This window comes from Amphiura filiformis, chromosome 7, assembly GCF_039555335.1.
Source record: "Amphiura filiformis chromosome 7, Afil_fr2py, whole genome shotgun sequence".
Taxonomy (NCBI): Eukaryota; Metazoa; Echinodermata; class Ophiuroidea; order Amphilepidida; family Amphiuridae; genus Amphiura; species Amphiura filiformis.
Window position 1 is genome coordinate 31,023,747 of NC_092634.1, and position 28,000 is coordinate 31,051,746.

General features: G+C 37.1%; 2 protein-coding genes across 3 annotated transcripts; one reads left to right on the forward strand and one right to left on the reverse strand.

Annotated features, from left to right (window-relative positions):
* Positions 1-696: 696 nt before the first annotated feature.
* On the reverse strand, positions 697-27,932 carry LOC140157019 (autophagy protein 5-like). Of its 2 annotated transcripts, none has more exons than XM_072180075.1 (8): positions 27,783-27,932; positions 10,643-10,772; positions 9,905-10,032; positions 8,886-8,964; positions 7,803-7,965; positions 6,766-6,857; positions 5,286-5,397; positions 697-4,873 (listed from the first exon to the last, which is right to left on the reverse strand). In XM_072180075.1, exons 2-8 carry the CDS (start codon positions 10,748-10,750, stop codon positions 4,728-4,730), a joined length of 828 nt encoding a protein of 275 aa, XP_072036176.1. In that variant the 5' UTR covers positions 10,751-10,772; positions 27,783-27,932; the 3' UTR covers positions 697-4,727. The 2 variants fall into 2 exon arrangements, with proteins under 2 accessions (XP_072036176.1, XP_072036177.1); XM_072180076.1 differs by having other exon boundaries at positions 27,778-27,932.
* Positions 11,439-14,303, forward strand: LOC140157018 (D(2) dopamine receptor A-like). The gene has a single exon (XM_072180074.1). It carries the CDS (start codon positions 11,524-11,526, stop codon positions 12,664-12,666), a length of 1,143 nt encoding a protein of 380 aa, XP_072036175.1. The 5' UTR covers positions 11,439-11,523; the 3' UTR covers positions 12,667-14,303.
* Positions 27,933-28,000: the final 68 nt, after the last annotated feature.

The window sequence follows — 28,000 nt, forward strand, 5'->3', positions numbered from 1 at the left end:
CCTGCTCAATAGTAATATTAATTTTCATATAACACATTTTATTTGGCATGATATAATTATAAATTCTCTATAATGAACAATATTTCTATGAACACATGAGTACGATACTGTAAGTTCTATACTTCTAAAACAGAGCCATTTTATGGTTATTCTTTTGTTTTGACTTGACTTATTTCGAGTGGTGTCCTCGAACTGTAATGGCTTTCCACAACTTTCTGTCCTCCACTGCTGTCCTGAAGTCTGCTGCTTCCAGTCCAGTGTCATCTTTCAGAATGTCTACGTAGGTTAGAGCGGGTCTTCCAGGTTTCCGCCTCCCGTGCTTGGGTATCCAATGCATGTAAAATACATTCTGCATTCTACTGGAATGAAAAATAGGTGATTCCAGTTGAAATCCATACACCACATGTGGAAGACATGACTATGTATATTAATCTTCCACACAGGGCTTAAATTGGGCTACCTGAATGGGTGACGGACTCCATTTGAAATCTACACTCCCTGTGTGGCTGATAAGTAATGTCTTCCATGTGGGGTGTATGGATTACAACTGGAATACCCCAATGTAGAATGCATTCCAGTGGCATGTCCGGGGTGGGGGGGGTGGCCTTTGGGTGCTGAAGTCCCATGTAAAATCAGCCGTTTTTGGTGAGTGTAGCCATTAACTCTGACATAACTCTGAAAGAAGGGCTGATTACAACTTTCATATATCGTATCAAAATATTGACAAGTCAGTCGTAACCTTTTGAGTGTCAACATTAAATGACTAGTATCCCTTTAAGATGCAGTTCAAATAGAGTTGCATCTATTTTTCTATTGAACTTGAATACAAAGTTTGTAATCCTTGAAGCAAAATAAGTATAAAAGCTTTGTTGCAAACCCCCTTTATCAGTACTTTTTTCATGATTTTTGATGTTTTCTCAAAATTGCTCAAGTGGATGTAAGGGGTTTTGCAACAAAGCTCTTCATATGTTCTCACCCAAGTACAGTAAATGCTGAAAATATGCAGCCATAGACGAATGACATAATATTCTACTATTCAGCAGTTATTGTATACTTTGATTTACACTACTAATACCATCTATATTAAATTTAATTAAATCTACACCCCCGTGTGAAAGATTGGTTACTGTTCATTACTCCGAAGGTTCGTTATACTGAAGGGTCAATACCCTAAAGGCTTGTTACTCTGAAGGGTCATTACTCAGAATTTACAGTATGGCTCATAAATCCGAAGGGTCATTACTCAGAATTTATGGCAAGTAGGATCGTTATTCCAAAGGACTGTTATTCCGAAATTCGAATACCCCTTTGGAGTAATGAACCTTCTGAATTAGTTTAAATTTGGAGTACTGATCCTTTGGAATAAAGACCCTTCAGAATAGTAGTCCTTCAGAATAACTACACGACCCCAAGATTAAGGTCATGTCTTCAATAGCGGTTGAATGGATTTCAACTGGAATAACCCAATATAGATGCAGTAGATGCTGGGGCCTGTAAGGCAATGTTCATCAAGCCTATTTGATATTATATATATAGTTCACCAGTTTATTCAAGATAAGAGTGTCATTTACATTTAAAGCTAATTCTATCAACCAGTAGAAACCTAACAGTTATACTGAAATTTTACATCTATTGATAAGTAATATATACATGTCGCATACAAAAATTAACAGTATGATCATTACAATATGAAAGATGGGTTTATCCATTGAACAGTTAGTGAAATGGAACAATCCATCTTTCACTGAGTGATTACATTTCTACAATTACACAAATTTAAGATGTTGTTTTCTTCAGAAGAACTATTCTTGAAAAGTTACAGAATTATGTATGAGCAGTATAAAACAAATAATAAATGTTTAAATTTGTGTCATGGTAGAAATATAATCACTTCTTAAAAGACAGATCGTTCCATTTCACGAGTTGGTACAGTCCATTTTTCACATCCTGATTATATTTTGACCATTGCACTCATAGTTAATATTTGTAAAACATCAACTACACTGTACTTGTATTTATGTGATGGTAGCGGGGATGGTAGACAAAACATCCCTCATTCAAAGATGGAATGTTCCAATGACAACCCATATATGGTATGGGATCATTTTACTACAATACACATAAATTATGTTAATAAATTTGTGAGCTTCATATTACTCTTGCCCTAGCTGGCATGCTACCACTACCACCATTCATTAGGACTAGATAGTTTGTATAAAAGGTTTGGGCTACATATGGGTTGAAATATTGCACTTTTTTTATCCTATACTAATATACACTTAGATCAGAGAGAGATAGAGAGAAATAATGAACTACAATGGTAAACCACTGCACAACAAGTTCAAATATACATTATTTTTTCTACACTATTTTATAGACCTTGAAAGTTTGCTTCTTCACTGGGTTTAGAGCCAACGAGAGATAACTTATTTGGGAGCAATTACCAAATAGGGTGCAACTTTACTAGTCTTATTACAAGACTGCCCTACCCTAACCCCAACCCTAAACTCTGTAAATGAGGACTGGACTCAAGTCTAGCAAGTTGCACCCTATTCAGTAATTGTATACTTATTTGTACAGTAAAGTCACACACTGGCCTATGTTACTTAATGTACATGATTTTGATTGGACACACATTTCTACAACTCACTGGCAGCCATAACTGGGATGCTTCCTACAAGCGATGTTAATTTCCTGAAAATTGATCAGATGGCAGAGATCTTGCAATGTGGCATCAAATGTTTAAGGGAGCTTGTCCGGAGAATAAGCTATGACCTGCCCTTTAAAAAAAAGTGCTCTTTTTATGATGAAATATCATTATCCAATTCCAGAAATATATTCTTTTTTAGCATTTCTGGAATTTGTGTTTTTTATGACCCAATTTCCGGAATTCAGGAAATTTCCTGAAAAGTTACATGTCTGAATTTAGTTATTTCTGACGAGTGTAGGTCGGCTTCGGCTGGCTTGCATGAAACAATATTGTAAATAATGCTGTAATAAATCACCAAGTCTATTTTAAATGTATTCCAGCTCCCTTCTTGGTTGAGCACTTAACTGTGGATGATTTACCTTACTTGGATTTATTTATGTTAATTAACATATACCGTACTTAGGTTGCTGGTTCTATTGCAAGTAGAATCTTAGGATTTCCGATTCAATTTGTTTTCAAAGATAGCTGAGGTTGTATCAATTTGCAAATTTGAGTATTATTTTTGGTTGTAATGATGAATAGCTGCCACGTGGGGTTAATTATTTAGTTCATTGTCCAAGAGTGTAACTGTAGGTCAAAATCACACAGATGGTCATGAACTTTACAATATATATATATTATCATGATTGTGTGTCCATCATTTAACATGCCTAACAGAATAGAGAAATCACAAGAATAACTAATATGAAACATGGCAATTTTTGATGGCTTATTTTGTCACTCATTCATGAACTCCAAAATATCAAATTCATTGTAGTACTATATTGTTACAGTCTGAAATATCAAAATGGGTCATTTTGACAAAGCCCCATCGAGGAAAGGATCATTTTCAAATAAATGGGTTGAAATTAAGAAAAATACACAGACAAATTACCTGCACTGAAACTGAAATTGTCATTGGTCATGAAATCTTCTCCACTATAAGGGCAATTAGTTCCTCAATATAACTGGCCTGGCTGATGTGAAATTTCACCTTGATAAAGACAAAGACCTGTTCATCTTGGATAACATTTTATGCAAAGTAGCCCCTGTTTCTTCAATCTACTTTGGCCCCTGCTGAAATAGAGAGCTTGTAATTATCATACTGCATAATGCGTCTGTGGTCCTGTCTCATGCAGTAATTCTGACCAAACAGTACATTGGTAATGTTGATTGCAACTAGCTCAGCAGTATGTGCATGCATTATGTTTTATTGAATGAAGGCCTGTGCTCGAAAAACTGATGCCAAATCAGATAGGACAATATGGTTATTGAGCAGCAAAGTAGCCCACTACCTCACCTTGTTTATAAACATTGCAGTCACATCATGTATAGTATATAAGACAAGAAAACACACAGAAATACAATTTGACACATAGTTATGTTAGTACTTGGACTTGGCAAGCCATCTCTTACTTGCTCATTACAATGTACCTCAAGTAACAATAATATTAAGGACTTGTAGTCAATCAATTCACAGTATGTTTACACCCCTAATAGCACAGGTAGATTTGCTTCATCTTCAGGCAATCCTGGCATGATTCCATGTGAACATATATGTGGAAACAACAATAAAAGCTCTGACTGTGAGCTAAGGAAGTCTCAGCTTTACGGTGTTCCAAGAATATTCACCAATTCACTGGCAGTTTCTTCAAAAATTGTTTCTTAATGAAAAAAAAAGATACATCTACTTGGTCACTCCATATTCAATTACAGAGCAAACCACCATGCCTACACTTCAGTAAGAAGATCCTGACTGAGATGCAACTTACTTACTCTAGAAACACCCTCTTGCTTCTGGCAAAATTAAATCATGCTTTATGGAAAAGCACATCCAAGTTTTACAAGTACTTGGGAGGGTAGACAATACAAAATTTTATATTGAATATCAACATGTAATCCTCTGCAAGCATGACCATCCATGCAATTCGTTTCCACCATGTCAAGCAGCACCGCTGTTCTTGGTATGGGTGCTACATCCATGTTGACATAATCAATTAGTACACTGCCACAAAGTGCAATTTCCTTTCCGTAGCGTCTACAATTCACTTTCTATCGGTGGTTTCCGTATCACACAAATATGCATAAAATTGTCTGGGTGACTGAGATGTTCACTTAGCCATTGCACTGGGGTTTCACGCGGGCCTTCGATTCCTTGGATCAATACACGGAATTGGTCAGCACCTGAAAACCAGGGAAAAGGCAACACAATGAATAAAGGCATTTAACATGGATGCATACTCGAGACGTTGTTTCTTTCGAGGAATTGAGGTTTTTTGATATGAATGTTTTTTCATAAATACAAGCCAAGAAAATCCAGATTGGTAAATCTCAAATGCATTTTTTATGCATTTTATTTCACTATTTCAATAATGTTCGCAATTTGGCAGAAAAACTCTTTGCTAAACCAGTGGGGTACATATGCCACAACATCTCTGCTCGCATAGTTGCACAAGTTATTAACGTGCAGATACACTATGCCTATCTATGTAACTTGCGCGGCGATAAAATGTGGGTTTTTTTTTGTTCTATCGTCCGATTGTCAATATCAAGGTCTAATAATACAGGTATATTGCTGAAATTAAGTAACACTTGCCTCCATTTTGAAAGATATCTGGCAGCGTATCCTTCAGCAGATGATCTAAAGTGAGAGGCTCTCCTTCATCTGTGTTGGGTTTAAATAGTTTCTGTATGAACATTCTATCTTCCTGCAACAGAACATATAAACACACATTGCATCATTCAATCTGAAGTAGCTCTATGCATAAAGCATCTTATACATGATGAATGTTCCAATACATTCCCGGCAAATGTGAATATGCATGTACACTCAACCGCAATGTAAACAAAATAAAGTACAAAAAAGCAAGGCGTATGTATTAAGTCAATTAACACAACAATATGCGAGGATTGGAAATAAATGATGCAAGTCCAAGAAATTATGACTTAAATGACTTGGGCAAACTACCATATAATAAATTGAGAGAGCATAAAAATCAGGGGGATTGAACACTGGTCACTCGATTACTGGCTGAGATCTCATACCCCTGTACATGTACTACCCGAGTTCACAGAAAAGTAACACTAGTCATGATTTCCTACTCTTATTACTGTGTCTAGTGGCCAACTATATGTATGTCAGTTTGCCTGACCTTCATAAAATCAATGTAAACAGCTCAAAACATGCAGGCAGAAATTAAATCACAATATTTTGGAGTATAGATAGAATCAAAATAAACGGTTCATGGTAGAGAAGATCTCAATAGAATCCATGAATCTTCACTGGTCTCGATTCTTTTGGTGTTACTTGGGAGAACTTCCATTGACCATTTGTTTTGAATAGGGAATCAATAATTTAAAAAAAAGACCACTAGAGAGGTAGATAGATAACAAAATAGTGAAATAGATTCCAGTTTGCTGCCTCTTTAGCTCTCTTTCATGGGCTCACAAATGCAGCTTGTGAAGGTAAGACGATAGGGACGTAACTTGATACAAATACAAAATGTATGCCGTTTGCTGCAATACTACGATACCAGAATCTTCTCTTGTTTGCAGTATCCTTAATGGATGAAAAATGTGACCTCGGTTGGGAAAAATAAGGAACATAAATAGGCTAGGCTGCATCTCCCCATTATTTTCATGTTTACAAAAGATACTACATCGCACTCAATTTCTGGAATTCTTATATTAATACAATACCACCTAACTTTAGGTTTTCAATGGGGTCTTTTAATGCTCTGCATGGTAGCCATAGTCATCAATATCAAAGTTTTAGATATTTTTTCAAAATATCAAGAGCTATCTCAAGAGCCTCTGAACCAATACTAGGCTTGTTTGTACTCATTTTAATGCATTTTTCATGCTGATTGCAAATATTGTCATGACAATGTACGATTCTGAATTTTTTGAATTAAAAAAATTGAAACTTGTCGTCTGCAGTTGACACCCATGTCTCGAGAGTTCACAATGGTGCATACAGTGCTATACACTTGTGTGTGAACTGTAGGGTATTCTACAAGATAACCTAAATTGCTTTATTGATATAATCATCCTAGTCTCTCGCATACTGTACTTACTTGATATATTTTAAATGGAATATGCTTAAATGGCTCATTATTGGTCCTTTCCATTAATCGTCTATTGGTGGTCCAAAACTGGTCAAACTTATCTGTAAAAAATAACATATGGATATGAAAATGAAATAAAAATTATGAAGTTGAATGTGTGTGTCAATAGGAATCAATTTCTATTCAACTATAGTACAGGAAACCTCTGAGAACATTGGCTCAAACTCAATTGCTATAGTTCTTCTCACCTTGAGTGTGTTAGTGATGTCAAAAGGTGCCTTTTACATGCAAGCATATTAAGCGTAATATGCTGCGATTCCTAGAATGATTTAAAGCAATAATGTGTGATTTACATAAAAAATAGATTCCTATTTAAATGTTTGTTTTCACTGATCACATTATCCTCTTTTAATTTTGAGCCAAACAAATGAGGTATAACAAAGAAAATTGCAATTTCATTCCAGCGCCTACAATGCGTAGTATCGTAACATGTAATACTACACAGAGCATCGCGCTCGACCTGTGTACACATAAGCTGACATCCACGGGAGATGATAGCAAGCAATAGATCGACGAACTCTGAATAAAATCGGGTCGACCCGGTTTTAATATAAAAAGTTAAATTATACTGTTATTAAAGCACTTCAGGCTTAGTCTTTTACGTGGTATTTTAGTACACCACTGGGCATTATAATTATGCAAAAAGTAGAAATCCGAGTAAAATTGAGGGCGTCGCTGTGAAGCAAATCACACATTATGGCTTTAAGGCCACCCAACCTAAAAGATGTAGTGACGTCACTGCCAAACATGAGATGAGAAGAACTGTCACTAAGACACTGCTCTGGGATGATAAATCATTCATTTGGAATCATAGTTTCTCAGTTTTTTAAATTGGCGAACACAAGTGGAATTTAATCTTTCCTGAAAGAAGCTAAGCTTTCTCTATTCTATAGCCAACGACGTCAACCAGGATTGCTACTTCTGGAAAGGATCAGTTTTCCCTCTCTATGGTCACAAATTAACTAAGGAATAAATATCACACCTACCATTTTGTAATCCTGTCCAGAGTTGTTTGTGGTCTCTTTCCTGCATGTTATTGATAATCTGTCCTTTGTGCTTTAACACATCGGCTTCCTTCAATGATGACATGTAGTGTGCTTCTATCACTTCTTTGCTTTTGCAGTGAAGCAAGTCATCTTCTGGGAAATTCTGAGAAGAAAAGAAGGTATAGAATGAATCCAATTGTGAATACAAGGCAGAAATATCTTGCAAAGATGATAAAATACAGCTGTGAATTTTGTTCGTTATGAACAATTCCATCTAAAAACAAAGGTGATTTACTCACGTTTAAGTGATGTTTCACCACCATGCTAGTGGTTTCATAAGACTGGCAACTCATCACATCTGACTGTTTCCTTTTATGGACAATCAGGTGTGATGAGTTGCCAGTCTGATGAAACCACTAGTGTAGTGGTGAAACATCACTAAAATGTGAGTAAATCACCTTCGTTTTTAGATGGAATTGTTCATAATGTACAAAATTTACAGTTAAAATCAACATTCCTAATGAACAACTTCAGAAATATGATCAAATACAGTTTTTTACTTTAACTACTCACTACCAACCAGAATGTAAGTAAAGTAAGAAAAATATTTTGTCTTCTGATGAAGAAACATCCAGAAATACACTCACAAACCCACCAAGTATCCAATATTCTTAGTCATTGGCTGTGATTTAGCTTGTAACGCTGAATTTCACTGGTTTCTGGATCCCGTCTATCACACGGTAGACGGCAGCAACCGCATCATCACGGAAGATGTTTGTCGAAGCGCGATTATGTAACACGTTCTAGAGCGTAATACGGGGATGAGTACGCACAACTAAAACATTCATTTTAGAAAAAGGGGAGTTTTCATGATGGTAACTTAATTTTTGCTAAATAAAACAGTGTTTAGTTATAAAAATAATATATAACCGACTAAGAATGAGAATAAATGATAAATTATATGAAAAAATTGAGAATAAATGATAATTTTATCGTAGTGGATGCCATCTGCACTACTCAAAATATTGGACCTGATCACACAGTAGAGGACAGTAAAATTTAGTATTATTTTCTATCACTTACCTTAAAATGTAGTGTGATATTCCATGGTAGAGTAATATCATGTGCATACAGGTCAAACAGGACACCAAATGGGTAATGCCTGAAATCAATCAATCAATCAATCAATCAATCAATCAAATATACCTTTGATAACAAAATTCATTTGAATAAAAGGAATTAATTGGACCGTTTCTAGAAATGTGATTTTCAACCATTCAAAGTAAGAATAAAACTCCACCTTTGAAAAAATGCTATTGAGTACAAAAGGCTTTTGATGCATACATGTGAACATAATGTCATACGATGAACAAGTCTAATGTCAACAATTTTAAATTAAAATTTTTGTTCATTATTCATTCATTCACATTTTCAGAATGCTGAAGTATGGTCCAACCCCATTAAAATTGAACCATGGGTTACAAAGTTATGAGTGATTCCTTAACTTCAAATACAAAGGAAAAACATAAGAATGTATCACCTGTTTTACCAATATTAAACTCAAAATCAATAGCAACATTGGGCTGTTCCTGTTGAAATCCACACACCCCCTGTGGAAGACATGACCTTAATCTCTCACACATAACATACCACATTACCCTTGATCTTGTCAGAAATTATAATGTAATATTTTTCATTAATTAACATTTTATTATTATAATACTCTACTTCAATTAAATTTATTTCTTTTCAGAAAATTATACTCTACATTATCAGTTTCACTAAGAAAAAGATTTTAACCCTAACACCCATAAATACCACGATGATAACCACGGCGCATGCATGAATCCTACGTGATGCGCTAACGCAATCACCCTAAGTGCTATACGCTCAGAGAATCGCTCAGAAAAGCGCAACCCTGGTGGCTACCGGCCAGTGATCGTGTGCTTGGCATGCGAGGGGTCCAAGGTTCGAATCCTGGGGGTACAAAGTGACTTCTTTGTTCATCTTTTTTTCTTTTTCATTTCTTCTTTAACTTCTGATAGCAAAAAGCAGCGTTCGGTGTTAGTTCTTACAAACTAGCATGTTATGTAATGTCTTACCATTTCAGTGGGATGCCTTTATATTCAAACCAAACTTCATCATCCTCGTCAGTTGCTGTGAATTTCTTGAAGTGCTTCTGAACTTTGTCAGCAACAAGTGTGATGTAGGTTTGGCGGGACACAAGTAACTACATACAAAGAAATATACAAGTGTTAATGAGGCAAAGACAATTTGAATTGTAACATTAATATAGCTTTCATGCAATAAATTTGACTCAAGTTAACAATCCAAATAACTGGATCACAACCACACAACATGCATGATAGCCAGTGAAAAATATTCCACTGACCATCCAGGATTCGAACCTGGGACTAATGATATCTTACACTTCCCACAATGCATTTCTTCCATTTCAATTTTCTGTATCAATTTGCTTTCTAGTGCAAGATGATGGGTTAATAAGAAGTACCTCAATGAACAGAGAATATCGAGATCGTGCAAAATAAGTTTTTTTTTTACTATCAACCCATATTTAGCCAGTCTATTCGCAATATGAAAACAAAGGAAACGTGTACAAAGTAATAGTGTCATTTGATGTCATAAGATGATGCGTCATGTTGCAAAGGATTCTGGGAAGGATATGTTGCAAAGGATTCTGGGAAGGATAAGAAAACTTCTCTGAGAAGATTTTAATCAATTGGTATTCTGCTCAATCCTGATTTCCTAACATAGGGTTGTTTGAGGTTATTGAACTATGCCATTGGGATAAGGCCATTGTGGCCCATAGTGATACTCACATAAAATGGCTCAGGCTGTTCTGATGCCACTTCATCTTCTGCCAGGTGAAAAGCAACAGGAATACGACCCTCCCATACTTCTCTCAATACCTCACGATCATCAGCCATTTTGAGAACAATACCAATGTATCTAAAAAAAATAAAGAAAGAGAAAAGTTAGAAGTTGATTGGTTAATGCATAGCTGCAGAGTGGATTATTGCTTTTGCTTCAGCTTGGACAGCCAGACAGACAAACCATCTAAGTCACAACATTAACCCAACACTGACAACACACTGTTGGGGGTGGGGATCAATGGGGCTAAAAGTTGTGAAACTGAAAATGATTCCATTTCAAGAGTCAAAGATAATGTTCTTAAAAGGAAACCGATTCCTACCATTTCCAGAAATCCTGGACTTTTGCAGAAAGAAATTTGAATTTTGATACCTTTTAATAGGATTTCAGCGAAAAGTGTAAAAAAAATACATACCCAATTGACCAAAACAAGGTGAAATGGAAACGGGCCACATCCGCTAGATATGTTGCTCTTGCACAGCCAGAAACTACACACAGGAAGTCCTACCATACCCTGGGCTTTTGTAATTCTAAAGCAATTTGAATTTTGATACCCTTCTTTAATGAAGCGTAAAAATAGATTACATACATGTGCCCAAATAGACCAAAACAAGGTGAAATGGAACAAGGCAATGTCCGCTAGGTGTTGTTCTTATTAATACAGGAACCTTTACAGGAAGTGCATAGCTAGACACAAAAACTCACAGCTTATCATTACCATTATACCAACCTTTGAGGAAACAGGTATTATCAATGCACCACAGATAAGTGTAATGTAGACAAGTGCAGAAACTGAACTTGAGTGTCGATAATCCACCATCTCGCAAATATGGATTCATCACTTGATAATGCTAGGAATCAAAGCATGGTTGAAGACTTTACCCTAACGTATGGCCAGCGTCTTGCACGAGTCATATTGCTACCGATCCTTATCGTCATCGGTGTCGTCGGCAATCTTCTGGTCTGCATAGCTGTTTGGAAAACTCCTAAAATACGCAAAGTTGTCAACTACTTCATCGTATCCCTTGCCGTTGCAGACCTGCTGGTTTGTACCATAGTGCTACCATTGGCTATTCATCAGGAATTCAACGACATCAAATGGAAATTGGAGAGATGGGTGTGTCATATGTGGGTGACTTTGGATGTCCTTCTCTGCACTGCATCTATATGGAATCTGTGTCTTGTCTCAGCAGACAGATACCTTGCTGTTGTGAAGCCCAATCAGTATGCCAAGTGGCGCACTCCTCGCAATGCTGCGATTTCTATCGCTGTTGTTTGGACTCTGGCACTTATTGTAGGACTCATGTTATATTTCAGCTCTACTAACGTCGAAATAGAAACCTGCGCAGTAACCAGCAGTCCGGCTGTTACCGTACTCGGCCCATTATTTGCCTTCTACATCCCGTGTGTGATCATCCTCATCCTGTACTGGCGAATTTACATCGCGATTAAACACTTCACGCTGCGTCGACGCCCGTCTACAAACAGCAATGCTGGTGAAGACAGCAGTGCTGATACATCTGTGAAGCACACCACTGTATCTCCCAGTCCCAGTATCTCCAGAACCAACAGTTTCAAAACTGTCGATATAAATACAATAGACAGATCCGCTGATGAGCTAAGCAGTGACGGAACATCACGCATATCCACGCGGAAAAGAAGGAGCATCTTCAAAAGGAGCAACTCCATATCTATTCGTAAAGAGAGAAAATATGCCATTGTGCTGGCCATAGTTGTAGTAACCTTCATCGGATGCTGGTTACCATTTTTCATAGTTTACCTGCTAGGCCTAGGCCTCCCCAATTTGCCATTCCAAGCTTTTAATGCTACTACTTGGTTAGGATGGTGCAATAGCCTGATCAACCCTGTGATCTACACCACATTCAACCAAGACTTCAGAAAAGCATTTAAACGGATCCTACTTTGTCATTGTAAAACATTTAAACTGGGACGAGAACTTTCACACTCATAACAACTGAGCATTTATATTATGATTGTTCAATGAATAATGCCTCAAATGAGTTAGGATGTGTAACAGCCTGATCAATCCTAGATGATCTACAGCTACACCATATTCGACCAAGACTTCAGAAGGATCCTACTTTGTCACTGTAAAACATTTCAACTGGGACGAGAACTTTCACTCTCATAACAACTGAGCATTTATATTATGAGTGTTTAATGAAAAATGCCTCAAATGAGCCTACTTGGTTATGATGGTGTAACAGCCTGATCAATCCTAGATGATCTTCACCATATTCAACTAAAAGACTTCAGAAAAACATTCACATGGATCCTACTTTGTTAGTAAAACTTAAAATTTCAAATGAGATGAGAACTTTCATTCGGCATAGCTGGAGAACACCATGTATTTACATGTACACTATGGATGTTAAAGGACTCAAATACAGGTTATATGTACTTTGTAAAACTTAAATTTCAGATGAGAAAATGAAAAGCTTTCACTCGGCATAGTTAGCGAGCACCATATATTTGTACTATCATGGATGTTAAATGAAAAAGGATATTTTATCTAAAACATTTCAACCGAGATGAGACCTTTCACACTGATCACAGCTAGAGTGCACCAAACACATGTAGCTGTAGACAATATGGCTGTTCAATAGTAAATGAACTCAAATGAAGCCTACTGTTTTGTAAGAAATTAAACATTTAAAATTGAAACTATAACATCAAAGTAGTTAGAAAGGTACGTAGGAAGACGAAAGTTTCAATTGCCAAACTGGGTATAACTTGCTAGACTTGAGTCCAGTCTTGTTTACAGAGTTTAGGGTTAGGGTTTATGGTTGGGGTAGTAAGTCGTCTTGAAATGAGACTAGTAGAGTTATACCCAATTCAGTATTAATCGCTCCATAAGTTGGTGTCACCCAGAGAAGATAACTTATACTTCCCACAATGCATTTCTTCCATTTCAATTTTTTGGTCTAATTTGCTATCTAACTAGTGCAACATGGGTTGATAGTGACAAAAACATCCATATCTTGCAAAAATATGTTTTAGTTCTTGACTACCGACCCATGTTGCAGTCTATTCTCAATATAAAAACAAAGGGAACCTGTACAAACTAATAGGAGTGTCATTTGAATCAAGTAATTTGATGTATTAAGGTGATACGTCATGTTACAAAGGATTCTGGAAAGGGTAAGACATCTTCTCTGGTGTCTTTACATCTATCCAACAAAATGTGCAGCTTGTAGATAAAATGCCAAAATTAAGTGTCTGATTTAAAGCCATAATGTATGATCATACACTAAGCCAAAAAAAGAAACTTATAATTTTTCACAAGGTCATATCTTAAAATCCTGTTATCAAAATTAACCAAAATTACACACAGGATTGCCTCAATACTCTGCTCTAAACACATGTCACTAACAATGCAATTGTCCAACTGACACAACAGCAAAATGCACTGACATGCAACACCTTCCTGGACCACATTCACAGCGCAACAGATATCTTTGGCTGGGTTCCAATTATTCGCCTGTGAATATTATCCCGGAAGCTGTTCCGTGTCAGTGATTTTTACTGTTGTGTCAGTTGGACAACTGCTTGGTTACTGACATGTGTTTAGAGTAAGTATTGAAGTAATCCTGTGTGTAATTTTGTTCATGTACAGGCGAATAATTGGAACCCAGCCAAAGAAATCTGTTGCGCTGTGAATGTGGTCCAGGAAGGTGTTGCATGTCAGTGCATTTTGCTGTTGTGTCAGTTGGACAACTGTTTGGTTACTGACCAGTGTTTAGAGTACCAGCATGGAGTATTGAAGTAATCCTGTGTGCAATTTTGTTCATTTTTATGGAGAGGATTTTAAGATATGACCTTGTGAAAAATTATAAGTTTCTTTTTGGCTTAGTGTATAATATGAAATTGGTTAATTTTTTTCAAACCTGATTTTTTGCATATTTGTAATGTTTACACATGTCCCAACTTGCACCTAAATGGAATCGGCCAAATCTGTTGTCTTTGTAGGTCAACAGAGCAAAGTCTGACATATTATCATAATTTTAAAAATATGATAATATGTCCTCCCATAGAACTGCATCTTAAATGGTCAAAATAACCAGTGGGGTTTCTTTCACTTTACCTTGTTATTTCCAACTAAAATGGACAGCAACCCTTCCCGGCAGTTGTTACTAATATTATGTCAAGTTGTCAACATTTTGAATAAAGAATAAAAAAATTAAAATTTGACGGAAATCGTACATTAAGGCTTTAAGAAATAAGGAGTCTTTATATCTAAACACAGCACAAGATTATTGACATTGCTATGAACCTGTTTAGAATATTCTTAGCTTTAGTTAATGTGGTTAATTACAAAAAGAATTTTAATTCATCCAGATGTCAACAATTTGTTAAAATTTGGTGATGTTTCAAAATTGCAAATTCAATGGAGTTGCACCTTTTGAAGATTATCCTTCTTTTCCGTGTGCACATGCATGTTGTTCCATCACTACTAAAACCCATCAATATTCATGAACGGTAGTGGAAGGGGTGGGTTGGTCGCCTCATTTCCCCTTATCCTTTGAGGCCTGATCTGGATGATCAGGAATATTAAAAAAATTCTTTCAAAAAAAAAAAAAAATCTATCTGTTGGATCTCTAAAAGATGCACCCCTATTTTCATTTGTGAATTGAACATATTTATTTCCAAATCTGAAATCTTAATTTTTGCATTCTTGGTTTTAATATTTTGCTTGTAAGTTGTTTCTTTGTGCTTTTTATTTAAATTTTTGTCATTGTTCATGCCCGTGGCATTATAGCTTGTTCATGCGCCATGAGCTACAATGTAAATGTATATCAGGCACATTATAAATCCATATTGTGACCTGCTCCCACAAATGAGCATAAAGTTGACAAAATCATTTTCTGAGATATTCCAGATTTGAAATCCTTACTTTATGGCTCCTTGCTTTGGTCATCAAAAATCAATATTTCCTCCAGAACTTTGTTTGTTTTCTTTTGAATTTTGTCATGATTAATGGACTGTTTCTTCTATAATTGTGGGAGTAGGTCACATGTATATGCAAAATTATGCATGTACATGTACATATCTGTATATTTTTGAAAAGTACATGCTAAAAAACTGAAATATTGATTCTTGTAACTAGAATTACGTGGTTCATAGTGTAAATATATGCAAATGACATGACACAAGAGGTCATCATACGTAGACTTTCACCCTACCAAGTTCATAGGTTATTGTGTGTAAGCAGATAAGGTGAAATAACATTAACCCTAAGTGAACTGAACCTCGCAAAAAGATCACTGCACAAAGCACCTGCCCGGGGGGGGGTACTCAGTACAAATGACCATACGGGGACGTGCCGCAAACATGGGTAGCATTTTCAGCCTTCTGGTATATCAATGACCCCTTTTTCAAAGCCTATTTTGGTATACATTGTATGAATGGGTCCTTTTTTCAAAATTGTCTCAATTTTTTCGGAAAGCAGCCCAATTTTTCCTTAATCTAGCCAAAATTTTGGGAAAATTTGTAAAAACTAAGACAATTTTGGGTAAATTTGGCCGAAAATTGTGACTTTTGGTATATCAATGGGTCCAAATTTCTTGAAAAATTGGTATATTTATGGGTCTACTTCCAAAATCTCATGCACATCCCTACCAAAACCAAACTTGAGTACCCCCGGGAGCACATGCCAGTGCAGGTTTCCCATGTGATACGATTGCATAATTGGCCGAAAATTGTGACTTTTGGTATATCAATGGGTCCAAATTTCTTGAAAGGTAGACCCCCCCGAGTCTGGCACCCAAGGGGTCCATGGTTCAAAACCTGCACTTCTTCTTTCTTTCTTCCTTCCTTCTCCCTTGCCAAAAAAACCCTGGTTCAGTTAGAGTTAATTACCATTAATTCTGAAATAAAAGCTAAGGCTTATGTATATAATCCATTGTTTTTGGAGCTGTCAAAGGTCAGTGCGGCCTATACGGTAACACAGTTAACCCCATGAGAACTACTTGCCTATTGGTCAAAAAGAAGTTTTCATTATCAATTGGACCAATCAGCAACATTGTTAGAATAATTTATCCACACAAAAAAGTTGGTGTGAATTATTTACAAAGCTCCATTCTGATTGGTGATTAAAATGAAAATATCATGTAACTGACCAATCAAAGGCAATGTTAGATTGGCAGGTAGTTCTCAGGGGGTTAATAGAGTAACATTCGAAGAATACCACACAAGGAGAGAGGAAAAACGCCTCGCTGGAATTTGTTTATTTCTATTTACTATACTTTTTTATATGTTTGCTGTGTTCCCCAATTGTGTCCAAATATCAATTTATATCATTGAGTCAGCAGCAAATTAATATTAAATATTATCCTTACCCAGTCCACACCAATTGTTTACGGTACCCAGTTGTAGCCATGTGAATACGCAGCAGTATGATTATTATTTCAATGATTATGATTTAGAAAGGTCTATCATTGTTATTGAATGCATTTTCTATATATTATTAATCACTTGTAACATTTATTAAAGGGGCATGGCCCGATTTAACTATATAAACTTTTCTTCTTGATTGAATGACCATTACCACCAATTCCGATCTATGAAGTTTCACACTGGTGTTTCAATTCATTTTGATATGAGAGCTAAAATGTAATTTTCTAGCCCCATAGGAACACTGTGGATTGATTAATCAATTGGTCAACCAAAAAGGTGCACCTTTTCATTCATAACATTCAAAATACATATATTTGAGCCCTGAAATTTTACAGGGTAAATGAGAAAAATAGTATCTTTCTTCTGATACCAAACTTTATACCACTTCCGGTAAAATCTGGTGTTCTGGGGATGAGGCTAATTAGTGATCGGGCAATGCCCCTTTAATTAGTTGATCATAATTATCACATTGTATTCTTCAATCATTTATAAGTTCTTTATAGGCCTATATTTGTCATGTATAACATTGGCAATCTAATTTTGTACTAAATATAATTGGTGATGATAGCGTTTTATATAAAATCTATTAATAATATTTGGCTAATAAACTGAACTGAAAGTAAGGAAATTTTCATTTGAATAAAATTTCCTTACTGTATAGGCCTATCTACAAACCTGATGAATCTATTCAATGAACTGAAAGTACTAATATTGCCCAGGGATTCTGGTACTCTGAACTAAAAGTAGTAATAATAGCATTGTCCTGGGATTCTGGGAATTCTAGGTTGAGATCCCGGAAGTGAGGCACCCCACATGGTTTACTTTCACTAGGATCCACAACATGTTCACCAATCAGGGCATAGTTCTTTAACCCCAATACATTTGCACATTCATTGAATGACCTTTGAAAATTTGGGGATAAAAACTCATACTCTGTAACTTGAGATCAAATTTTGCACTATGGTTGTTGGTTTAATTGAGGTTATTGAACTATGCCATTGGGATGAGGCCATTGTGGTCCATAGTGTTTAGCCGTGTGCCCGCCTGGTTATTGATCTGGAAATCAAGACCAGGTTTGCCTCGTGGATGTGGATATTAAAAGCAATTGTTTCCGGTTATTTATTTTTCACATGAATTGGCAAGTAAGAATGTATTTTTTTCAAAAGCATGGATTAATTTAAGGTCATTTGGACTCACACATGCAGGGGTAGCCCTAGAACAAAGCGCTCCAGAGTCCGCAGGAACCCCTAAACTTGCAGAAAATCTGAAAGTAGGGGGTTCGTAGTAGAGTTTAGTGAGTCAGAGTTGCACAAATGCAGCATAAATAGTATGTCTGTGGCAGCGCTAGATTGAAAAGCTGGGGGTCTGCAGGAACCCCTGAACTCGCAGAAAATACTCCAAAACAGAAATGTTTTGTAGACTACTAACCGGAGCGATCTTACCTTTCCGATGTTGATGATACTTTTTGCATCGATCCCGAGATGCGGAAAACAATAGTAATTTTGTCCCACATAAATGAATAAATAACAAATAACCCCTGATTCCCTGGTGGAATCACCCAATTGGTGACGTCACACCAGACCATCATCCCTTATCCGGCTTGGGCTCCCCTAACCGGTGCCAAACTTGTAGGGGGTGGCTGCAGGGCCCTGACACTCAGTTGAATTCAGAAGTGTGTTACTGCGTGGAAGCGGCCATTGACCCTGTAATCGCGTATCCTGGAACTACCGGCCGCGTAGGCGCACTTGTATGCGCCCTATATGCGTTATTGATCGCGTTGGCCGCTTGTGCTGGCGACGCATTCATTAGCACCCCAGCACCTGTTAGCACCCCATGGCAGCGCCCATACGTGTGTCAATTTGTGGTTCGTGGGATCTTTTTTTCAGGCTCTGTAGCGGTGCGAGTTTACAGTCTACCGTGTGGTGGCTGGGGCAGGGACTAATTCAATTCAATTCAAGAAACATTTATTTCACAACTTCAACAATACATAGTATAAATGACAAATGCCATAATTTTCAAACCAATTACATACAAAGCAAAGTAGTGAATCAGATCACAAGCCCACTGATGACAGTCAAATGCGATTACGTAAGAACAAACAACCTATTAAAAGGCAAGAAACAGGACAAGAGTGGGCCTGAGACAAGATTAAGAGGGGCATTGGACATCAACATTGGAAAGGTAAGATCGCTCTGGTTAGTAGTCTACAAAACATTTCTGTTTTGGAGTAGACTACGTACATGTACACCGGACCAGAGATGCCAATGGGTTCTGAAAAAAAAATCTGAAATTTGCGAACGTGAGGGGCGAAGCGATCAAGTGTCGCCCCACGCCGGGGGTCCAGGGGCAAAGCCCGGTGGGGTTGAGGTGGCGAAGCCCCCAAAGCCAGAGGGTTTCTACACATTTTACACTGCAGGAGACACCATTTCTGAGGGTAAAATTACATTCAAATGGATTAAAAAATAAGGTTATTTTGAGAAAACAAGCCTAGATAGCAGTATTGAAGACTATCTATTATACATGTAATATTCTTCAAGGCTTGTTTTCTCAAAATTATACCATAAAATATGCAAATTAGGTACCTAAGCCCAGGCAATTTTAGCAGAATTAGCACCCCAAAAGGCCATTTTAACATAAAAACCAGTTTTAGACTTTTTTGAAAAAAATGCTTCCTTCATCCCAAAAAAGTGGTTTTAAATGTTCAGTTTCCTATACTTTTGTACATGAGAGACCATTTTCCAAAGTATTTTTTGGCCTAATAACATGGCCTACATGGCTGCAATGGATATATATAATGCGTAATATAAAAACGATGATTCATCAAATTTTTGACCCCACCCCTATTTGTTTGTTAAATTTTCAAAAAATATTTTTGGCCAAAAAAAGCAAAGTTATATGCCCTAAATTACTTGTTATTTAATGTAGAAATTTAATGTAGAACCATAGAAATACTGCTACTTCAAAAAAATAAAAATTGCCAATTTTATTTTACAAAGTTGGATAAAGTTGTACATTTTAATTACTTTTACTTCTACTGAACAGCTAGCAATGTATATTAATTCAATGTGTTCCTGACTGTTCAATAGAAGCAAAAGTAATCAAAATGTACAACTTTATCCAACTTTGTAAAATAAAATTGGCAATTTTTTTGTTGAAATAGCAGTATTTCTATGGTTTCAACCTTGAATAACAAGTAATTTAGGGTCTATAACTTGCTTTTTGGCCAAAAATATTTTTGAAAATTAAAAAAAAAAAAAAAAAAAAAAAAAATTATTTTTTATTTTTTAGAAAATCTGATTTTTGGGAAAATACAAAAAATCGGAATTCCGATTTAAATCGGAAGATTGGCATCTCTGCCAGACGATCTGACTATTTCCGATGTTAAGAAACTTCTTGCATCAACATCTGAAAGATTGATAGCAAGTACCGACGGATGGAGGTGCAAGTTTGGCAAGCATCTGATAGGATCGGGAAGATCGGGAAGTCCGAAAATGTTCCCCCAAAAGGGAACCTAATATACAGAGAGAACACAGACCTAAACCCTTCCCCACTGAAAGTACGGTGGGTTAAGAATATATATGTTGTGTATTCTGAGTCTGTAAACGGAGTACCCAAAGCCATATGAAAAACGTTAAAACTGGTAAGTCTGTCCCTGCACCTTGAAGTGTAGGTACCTGTGATGGTGAGCAGCAATTGGCACATGCAGATAGGCATCTGCGAGATCTTCAGATCTAGTGATGCTGCCCACATCCCCTTGATGGGACAGGACAGCACTGAGGCGAGAGTCTCCATCCTGAACCTCTTTGGCCTGATGAAACGGCTTGAGGTTCAGGATGGGTCTCCAGTCGCCGGACTTCTTTCGACGCTGGGGGCCGTCTGATGGCTTTAATGTGGACCTCTGATACTAGCAGGTGAGCGTAGGGGGACTGAGTGAATTCCAATCTGTATCCCCCAGTCACTATCGAGTATCGTACCGACATTACCCATGAGCCCGGAGAGATGGCTTCCCATCTCTGGGCGTAATGCAATAAGTGGCTGCCCACTGGGGGAACCCCCTGTGGAAGATACAGCGCCCGGCAGCATGGACACTCGGCCGCCGTGCCCCCAGGAACTTGCCTCCCTTAGAAGCCCGCCTAAAAAAAGTGGTGTATGCATGGTATGGCAGGAAAACTCATTGAAGCAGAAAAAAATAGGGCAATGAATACTGGGCTTTTAAATTTTAAATTTATCTATCCACGATGACAGGATAGTTGACGACAGGATAGAACTTTACTGTGTGGATAGAGAGTGGAACTGTAATTGTCATCAATTTTCAAAAATGTAATTTTAAAGTTTATAATGTTACCACTACTGAAATTTATTTTGATGACTTATCTGAATCTGCAGAGCAAAGTTTGCTAATTTTTAAGAGATTAACCAAAATTCACATTTCACCTAGTACTATCATGCTATAGAGTATGTGTCATTTTGAGCAACTTTTTCCGGCACTATACCTGTCATGATCGGCGTTGTTTACTTTTGAGTTTCCATTGCTTTACATGATAGTGTCATGCATCACCGATTCTGAAGCATTTTGAGATACACCACGTTCTATCCTCAATCCATCATCTGTTATCAGTGGCCTGGTTTGAGGATAGACGTTTCGATCAACCTTAACTTTAATAGCGTTTTAAGTTAACCATGCCATGACCATCCTGGATACACATCACCGCATGTGCATGTGCGACTCGACTGACGTCAACTCAACCTCAAGTTACTCTAGAACTCTAGCTTTGAATTTGCACACGATAGTTACGCATTCGATGCTAAAGTGTGTTACTATTGTTTTTCGGGCGGAGAGCGGTGAAAGTTTTTGCATCGGAGGTTATTTGTTCTGTTAATTTTGAAATTTGGATGGAAGTTATTTCGATGAGTCAACTGTATCTTTTGAACAAGATTTGCCTATTTTGGGCAGTCTAGAATTTTGCTGAAGTGCAATTTTTAGCAACATTTTTGATGCAATCGCCTGTCATGATTGGCTGTGTTTACTTCTGAACTTCCATTGCTTTACACGGTGTCATGCTTCAGCGAATCCGACTAGATTTTGAATGCAATGGTCTCTAGCCTACTACATAAGCCTAGAATGTGAAGCTATCGTTGAGCAAATTCTTGGTAGGCAGGCTCACATCACACACTATAGGTGGCGCTATTCGTTCATTGGGAAGTGGAATGTGCATGTACAGTCCAAAAATGGCTTTACTGTGGGGCTCAAGGGAAAAATCACTAAAAATTAATTTTGACAACCAAAACCTAAGTGATGTTGACTTACGTTGGTACTGGCATACGGTAATACTAGATTAATAAACTCACATATAGAGCAATCTATGTTCCACCAAGTCGACACTCATTTTAGCTCAAAAGCATTTTGTGTGTAAATCAAGACCATCAAAAACAGCTTTCTTACAGTAAAGAATAGGAGGTCATCTAGGGTCACATGTATAGAAGTGTACCTTGTACATGTGCCTGTCACAATTTCACACACACAATTTTGGACAATTTGGTGACACTATTTTTGTCTGTAACTTCAAAAGTATATGCACAAGAAACATGATCGACCCCTTATTGTTTAGGTAATTTGATTCGCTTTCAAATGAAATTTATCTTTCAGCTAAAAATATTGAACTTCAAAAATTTTATGAATATCACTATTCTTGGCTAGACTTCTCGAGAGGGCGAGATGGCCGAGTGGTTAAGGTGTTGCGCTGCCGGCCGGGAGATACGATCGACGAGGGTTCGAGCCTTGGGTGAAAATTCTCTTCCCTCCCAAAAAGTTCCTATATGGTCAGGAATCCTTCAATTCAGTTCAGACATTTAATTGAAGAATTTAATTAAAGAATTTCTTCTCGCCCCCATACACTGCTTATCACGTGCAGATATATAGGCAGTGTATGTGCTTCGTCCGTGATTCGGAAGTCACGTAAAGCCGTTGGTCCTGTGTACACAGGAAGAGTCAAACCCTGTGCATGTTAAGTGTCAGAGCTATTCGAAAAGAGAAGGGGGACCATCCCCGGTTCTGATATCTGCAATCAATCCTACCTAGGTTCCAGGATCGTGCATAGGTAAAAAACTGTGCATGTTAAGCCCGTACATAATACTCAACCATTTGAGGTAAGCACGTATGAGAAACCTCAACTTCAAGTCAAGGCAAGTGAAGTGTGTTTTATGCATAGAAATCTATGCAAAAACGCTGAATGGTTAGCAGTATGCGTAATTTGTTATTTGAAGCAAATATGCAAAACATTATAGCTAGCAGCTTGAGTTTAACAATCATGAGGACCATTCGATTTCCTCACACATGACATGCACTTTGAATCATGATCATGTAGGTATGCTAGGTGAATTCAAATTTGCCATCAAACTGCATCATTTTACATATCAAATTAAAGCCCTTTAAAAGTAAAGAAAGCCAAAACTGAAAACATTTTTGTCATAGCATTTTCCGTAACAAAGTTACATCTTGTCAAAGATTGACTATCATCAAAAAGATTCTGCTAGCAAAATTCCCCAAAACAGCATTTAGGGGTGTTTCTAGATCTTAGTCTCATGGCGATAGCAGCTTTTTTAATGGAACTGCTATCAAAATCCTCTAAAATTCCATGTATGCGACCTGATTATCACCATAAAAATCATATATTTGGGTCAAGTGAAGTATAGAAAACATATTTATGTAGGTTTCCTTCACCGACCTATTCTCGAAAAAAATTCAAATTTCTATGTAAATATGCATTGTGTTTGAGCCCCGGTTTCAGCGAATTTCGCTGACTAGCAAATGTGTTAACTAAGGCAGGGCCGTGACACTCGTATTCAATCCCTGTATAAAAATTGAAGTCACTTCGCCGGCAGTTTGATTGACTTTGATTGACGGTTGCTATGCCGGTTGCTATGCAATCCAATGCGCAGCCTAAAACTTATGCACTTGTCCACATTTTTAATTTGCGTACAGTCAAAGGAACTTACCCTGTATTGCATTGACAGCTTTCGTCAATGATTGACAGTTCTTGAACATTTCAGTGCATAAATTAGTCTTAGTTCCAGACGTGCAAGTACACATACGATTGTAACGCAATTTGAAAGTACGTTTATTTGTTTTAGGAAAGAAATACCCTTTTCATTACATTTTGTGTTAGTAGAGAGAAAATTAGACGCATTCGGTACCTGTTTTATTTATTTTCGAGCTAATTGTATGTACGAAATATGCACATTTAGACCGCTACAGTACAAACGACAGTCCGTCTTGATCAAGTCTAACATCGTCAGGCTCAAATCTCCTCAATCTTGAACGACTGTCGAGGAAGTCGATCACATGCATGAAGTAGGTATGCTAGGTGAATTCAAATTTGCCATCAAACTGCATCATTTTATATATCAAATTAAAGCCCTTGAGTAAAGAAAGCCAAAACTGAAAACCTTTTTTTCATAGCACTTTCCGTAGCAAAGTTACATCAAGGATTGACTTTCAACAAACAATGTCAAAAAATTTCAGCTAGCAAAATTCCCCAAAACGGCATTTCGGGGGTGTTTCTAGATCTTAATCTCATGATGATAGCAGCTTTTTAAATGGAACTGCTATCAAAATCCTCTAAAATTCCATGTGCGAGTGACTTATCACCATAAAAAATCATATATTTGGGTCAAGTGAAGTATAGAAAACATATTTATGTAGGTTTCTTTCTTCGGCCAGTTGTTTTAAATTTCTATGTAAAAATGCATTGCACAAGCAAACTTCTGTACAAATTCAACTTATGCAAATGAATCAACCACAGCTCATTATAACCCAATGACATCACCAGCTCAAATTACATCCCATTGAAATACATGTAACTGATGTAAGTAGAACCAACACTACTCAAATTTCAAGGGCTTTTTGTAAAAAATTACAAGTTTTTGTGAGGTTTTCAAAGTTTTTCTACGGAAGTTTAAGGTTTATTCAAGCTACATGTACTTGTGTAGGAAGTACAAGTGGAGATAGTCAAATGTTGATGGACAAAAGTAATATGCATGAGCATTTTTCATAGTCCAGAACAAATTATCTTGAAAATCCATGCACCTGATTGGTCAGTTCAGTGCATGGGGTTGTAATGTGAGCAGCTCTGTGTGTACTGTTGGTTGGTGGTTTCCCAACTGTGCAATTGATCATCATGGTGGTGGTACCTGGTGTGTTCTCTGAATTATTTGTACAGTGCCAATGGTGAAAGTTTGATTGTGCATTGACATTGTCGGCGAATTTGGCTGACTAGCAAATGTGCCCATCCACCACAAACTGGTCGTAAAGTCTGCATTTTCCATTTTGAGATACAATCAAAAACAGTATATGGATTTCTATGTAAAATATATAACTATAAGAAAGTTGACCTTTGATGAACCATAACTTCACTTCCAGATGTCCGATGAAGCTGGTTGAGGTGTCATTTTAAAGCTGAAAGTGCATTCTTTCAAGATCTGCAATAAACAGAAAATGGTCTAGAGCCGACTTTACTACCACTTTGTGGTGGATGGTCACAAATGTGTTTGCCGCTGGCATACCTACATGAATGAAGGCGCATAGGCTGAATGACTGACTTCGTTTGCGCAAACGAGTGGCTTATCCTATAGTATATTAGTACTCGAGAATCCTTGACTAAGGTTTGCCTGGGATACCTAGATAATCATGAATGTGACATTCACATAAATTCAGAATAATGTCATTATTCTGAATTTATTTATGATTTAAAAAATTTATGTCGACCGATAGACCGAATATTCAGTCGATTATACATACTATAAAATCGACTGAAGTGTTCCTACTGCGTTTGGGCATGGTGTTATTGATGTCACTTTTGAGTTTAATTTGTCTCACCTGCATATATGAGCTCTCCAAATTGTTGCTTGTATACAGTACAAGGTTTGGGTGTACAATCGACGTATAAGGCCGTTCTGCATTCGTTAAAAAAACCCAATTTGTAGTCACGTCTTGAGCACAATCTCGTCGTGTCTTGCCTGTTTATTTTTAAATGCAAAATGGCTGGCCCTAAAGGTTAATTGATTGAGTTGACCTCATACGTAATGCATATTGATCATCCATTTCTCAAATAGGGGTGTTTTCTATCACATTGATGGACGTGCTGACCATTTCATCCAGGACGCGGGTGGAATTTCCCTAGAATTTCCCTCAAGAAATAATGGAATGAACCATATCCTTTGCAAGATGACACAGGTCATACCGGGTCAACCATGATCAATTTTGACAGGACAATGTGAGTTAGTCCGAATAATCAGACCCAGAACAAAATATTAATTAGGCTGCACGCCTAACTTAATTTCTGACATGATGTTGTACTGGGTCTGAACTGTTTCCATATGAAATCTTGATGGAAAATTGGACAATAGAAGCACATGGTTCTACGTGACAGCTTTTTAATCCCTATTCAGGTTACGTGAATCACGCTATTGTGGACCATCCTTCTGATACTTGAGTGTTTGGACACGCGGAATGGTTTTTTGTCTACCTCTCTGTTTGTAAACAAACCAGGAGGTCGAAATCGTCCTCCTCGCCGAATACGAAAGTCAGCGTAATAGTACGGCACTAAACGTGGGTATGGAACTCTCCAACTGACTCGCAAGAAAGGGCCAAGAAATTTCACTTTTTTCAGTGCACATCGAGAATTTTATTTTATTTATTTTATTTTATTAGTTCTTATTTTGCCTGGGGAAACCCCATCAGTGCAAGCACTGTTTTTCAGGGGTGCCCAGGGGTCAAACAAAATACATCAAAATCTTTAAAACACATACATTAAAATTAAATATAAAATACAGATAATATAAGATAGAATTGCACATGTATACAACATACTTAAAAAACACTATGTAAAAATACATTTAAATACCCATGCCAGCTGGGATTACATTAGATGCACATAATTATAGTGAAGGAGCATTTTAAATATCAAAATTGCACGAAGAAAAGTAATGAATAAAAATGGTGTTATGAATATAAAATATGCTTGAATGCTCCGAGACTTACTGGAAGGGGATTTTTTGCGATTTGAGGTAATTCATTAAAAGACACCACCCCTCTTGAAATAAATTTGCGTTTGTCAGAATTATTTTTGCATGAAGGGGGACCAGATTTCCCTGAGAGCATGCTCTCGTCATGTGGTTATGGGTTTTATGAGCATGATTAAAAATATTGCACAGGTTGGAAGGAAGACTGCATGTAAGACTTTTGAAAACCATGACATTCAAATGAATGGAGCGACGATCATGAAGCTTTTGCCACCCAAGGGTGCGAAGCAAAACATTGGTAGGATACCTACGAGGAAGACCGAGAATTATCTTACCAGCTGCATTTTGAAGTTTGTCAAATTTAGAAAGATAAGTCTTGCATGCATAAACCTGAAGTATTGCAACAGAGAAACCTGAAGTATTGCAATAGAGTGAGAAGTAAGTGGTTATCACCTATAGGTTCACAAAGGGAATTTTAGACGGTCATAAAAGGGTGAAAATAACGTGTAAAACAGCGGATGTAAATACCGACATCCTTCTCGAATCTAAAACATAGCGTATTAAATACTAATAGTACGGCACTAGTCGACCGACGTGTTTGAACTTGCATCCTTGAAATTGAATCTAACATTTACGGCTCTCTCACCTTACCTGGCTGAAAATGCTACGAAAGTGGGGCTTCTTTATCTGGACTTGTAGCGATAAATATACACCCAAAGGAGCCTCAATCAATCAAAATACCGCGGCAAGGCCACAATCTATGGAGGGCTGGATTTTTTTTTCTGTCATGGGGGCAGCCATTTTTTTATCACAAATTAAAAGGGTTTCTAGAGAATCGGGCATCTGGCATGTGAATTTTTTCTTTCATG

Coding starts and splice junctions, on each gene's coding strand:
- LOC140157019 (XM_072180075.1), bottom strand. CDS start 10,750: ATGGCTGATGATCGTGAGGTATTGAGAGAAGTATGGGAGGGTCGTATT. Junction 6,858..7,802: donor CTGGACAGGATTACAAAATG/GTAGGTGTGATA, acceptor TATTTTTTACAG/ATAAGTTTGACCAGTTTTGG. Junction 5,398..6,765: donor TTCCATTTAAAATATATCAA/GTAAGTACAGTA, acceptor GTTCTGTTGCAG/GAAGATAGAATGTTCATACA.
- LOC140157018 (XM_072180074.1), top strand. CDS start 11,524: ATGGATTCATCACTTGATAATGCTAGGAATCAAAGCATGGTTGAAGAC.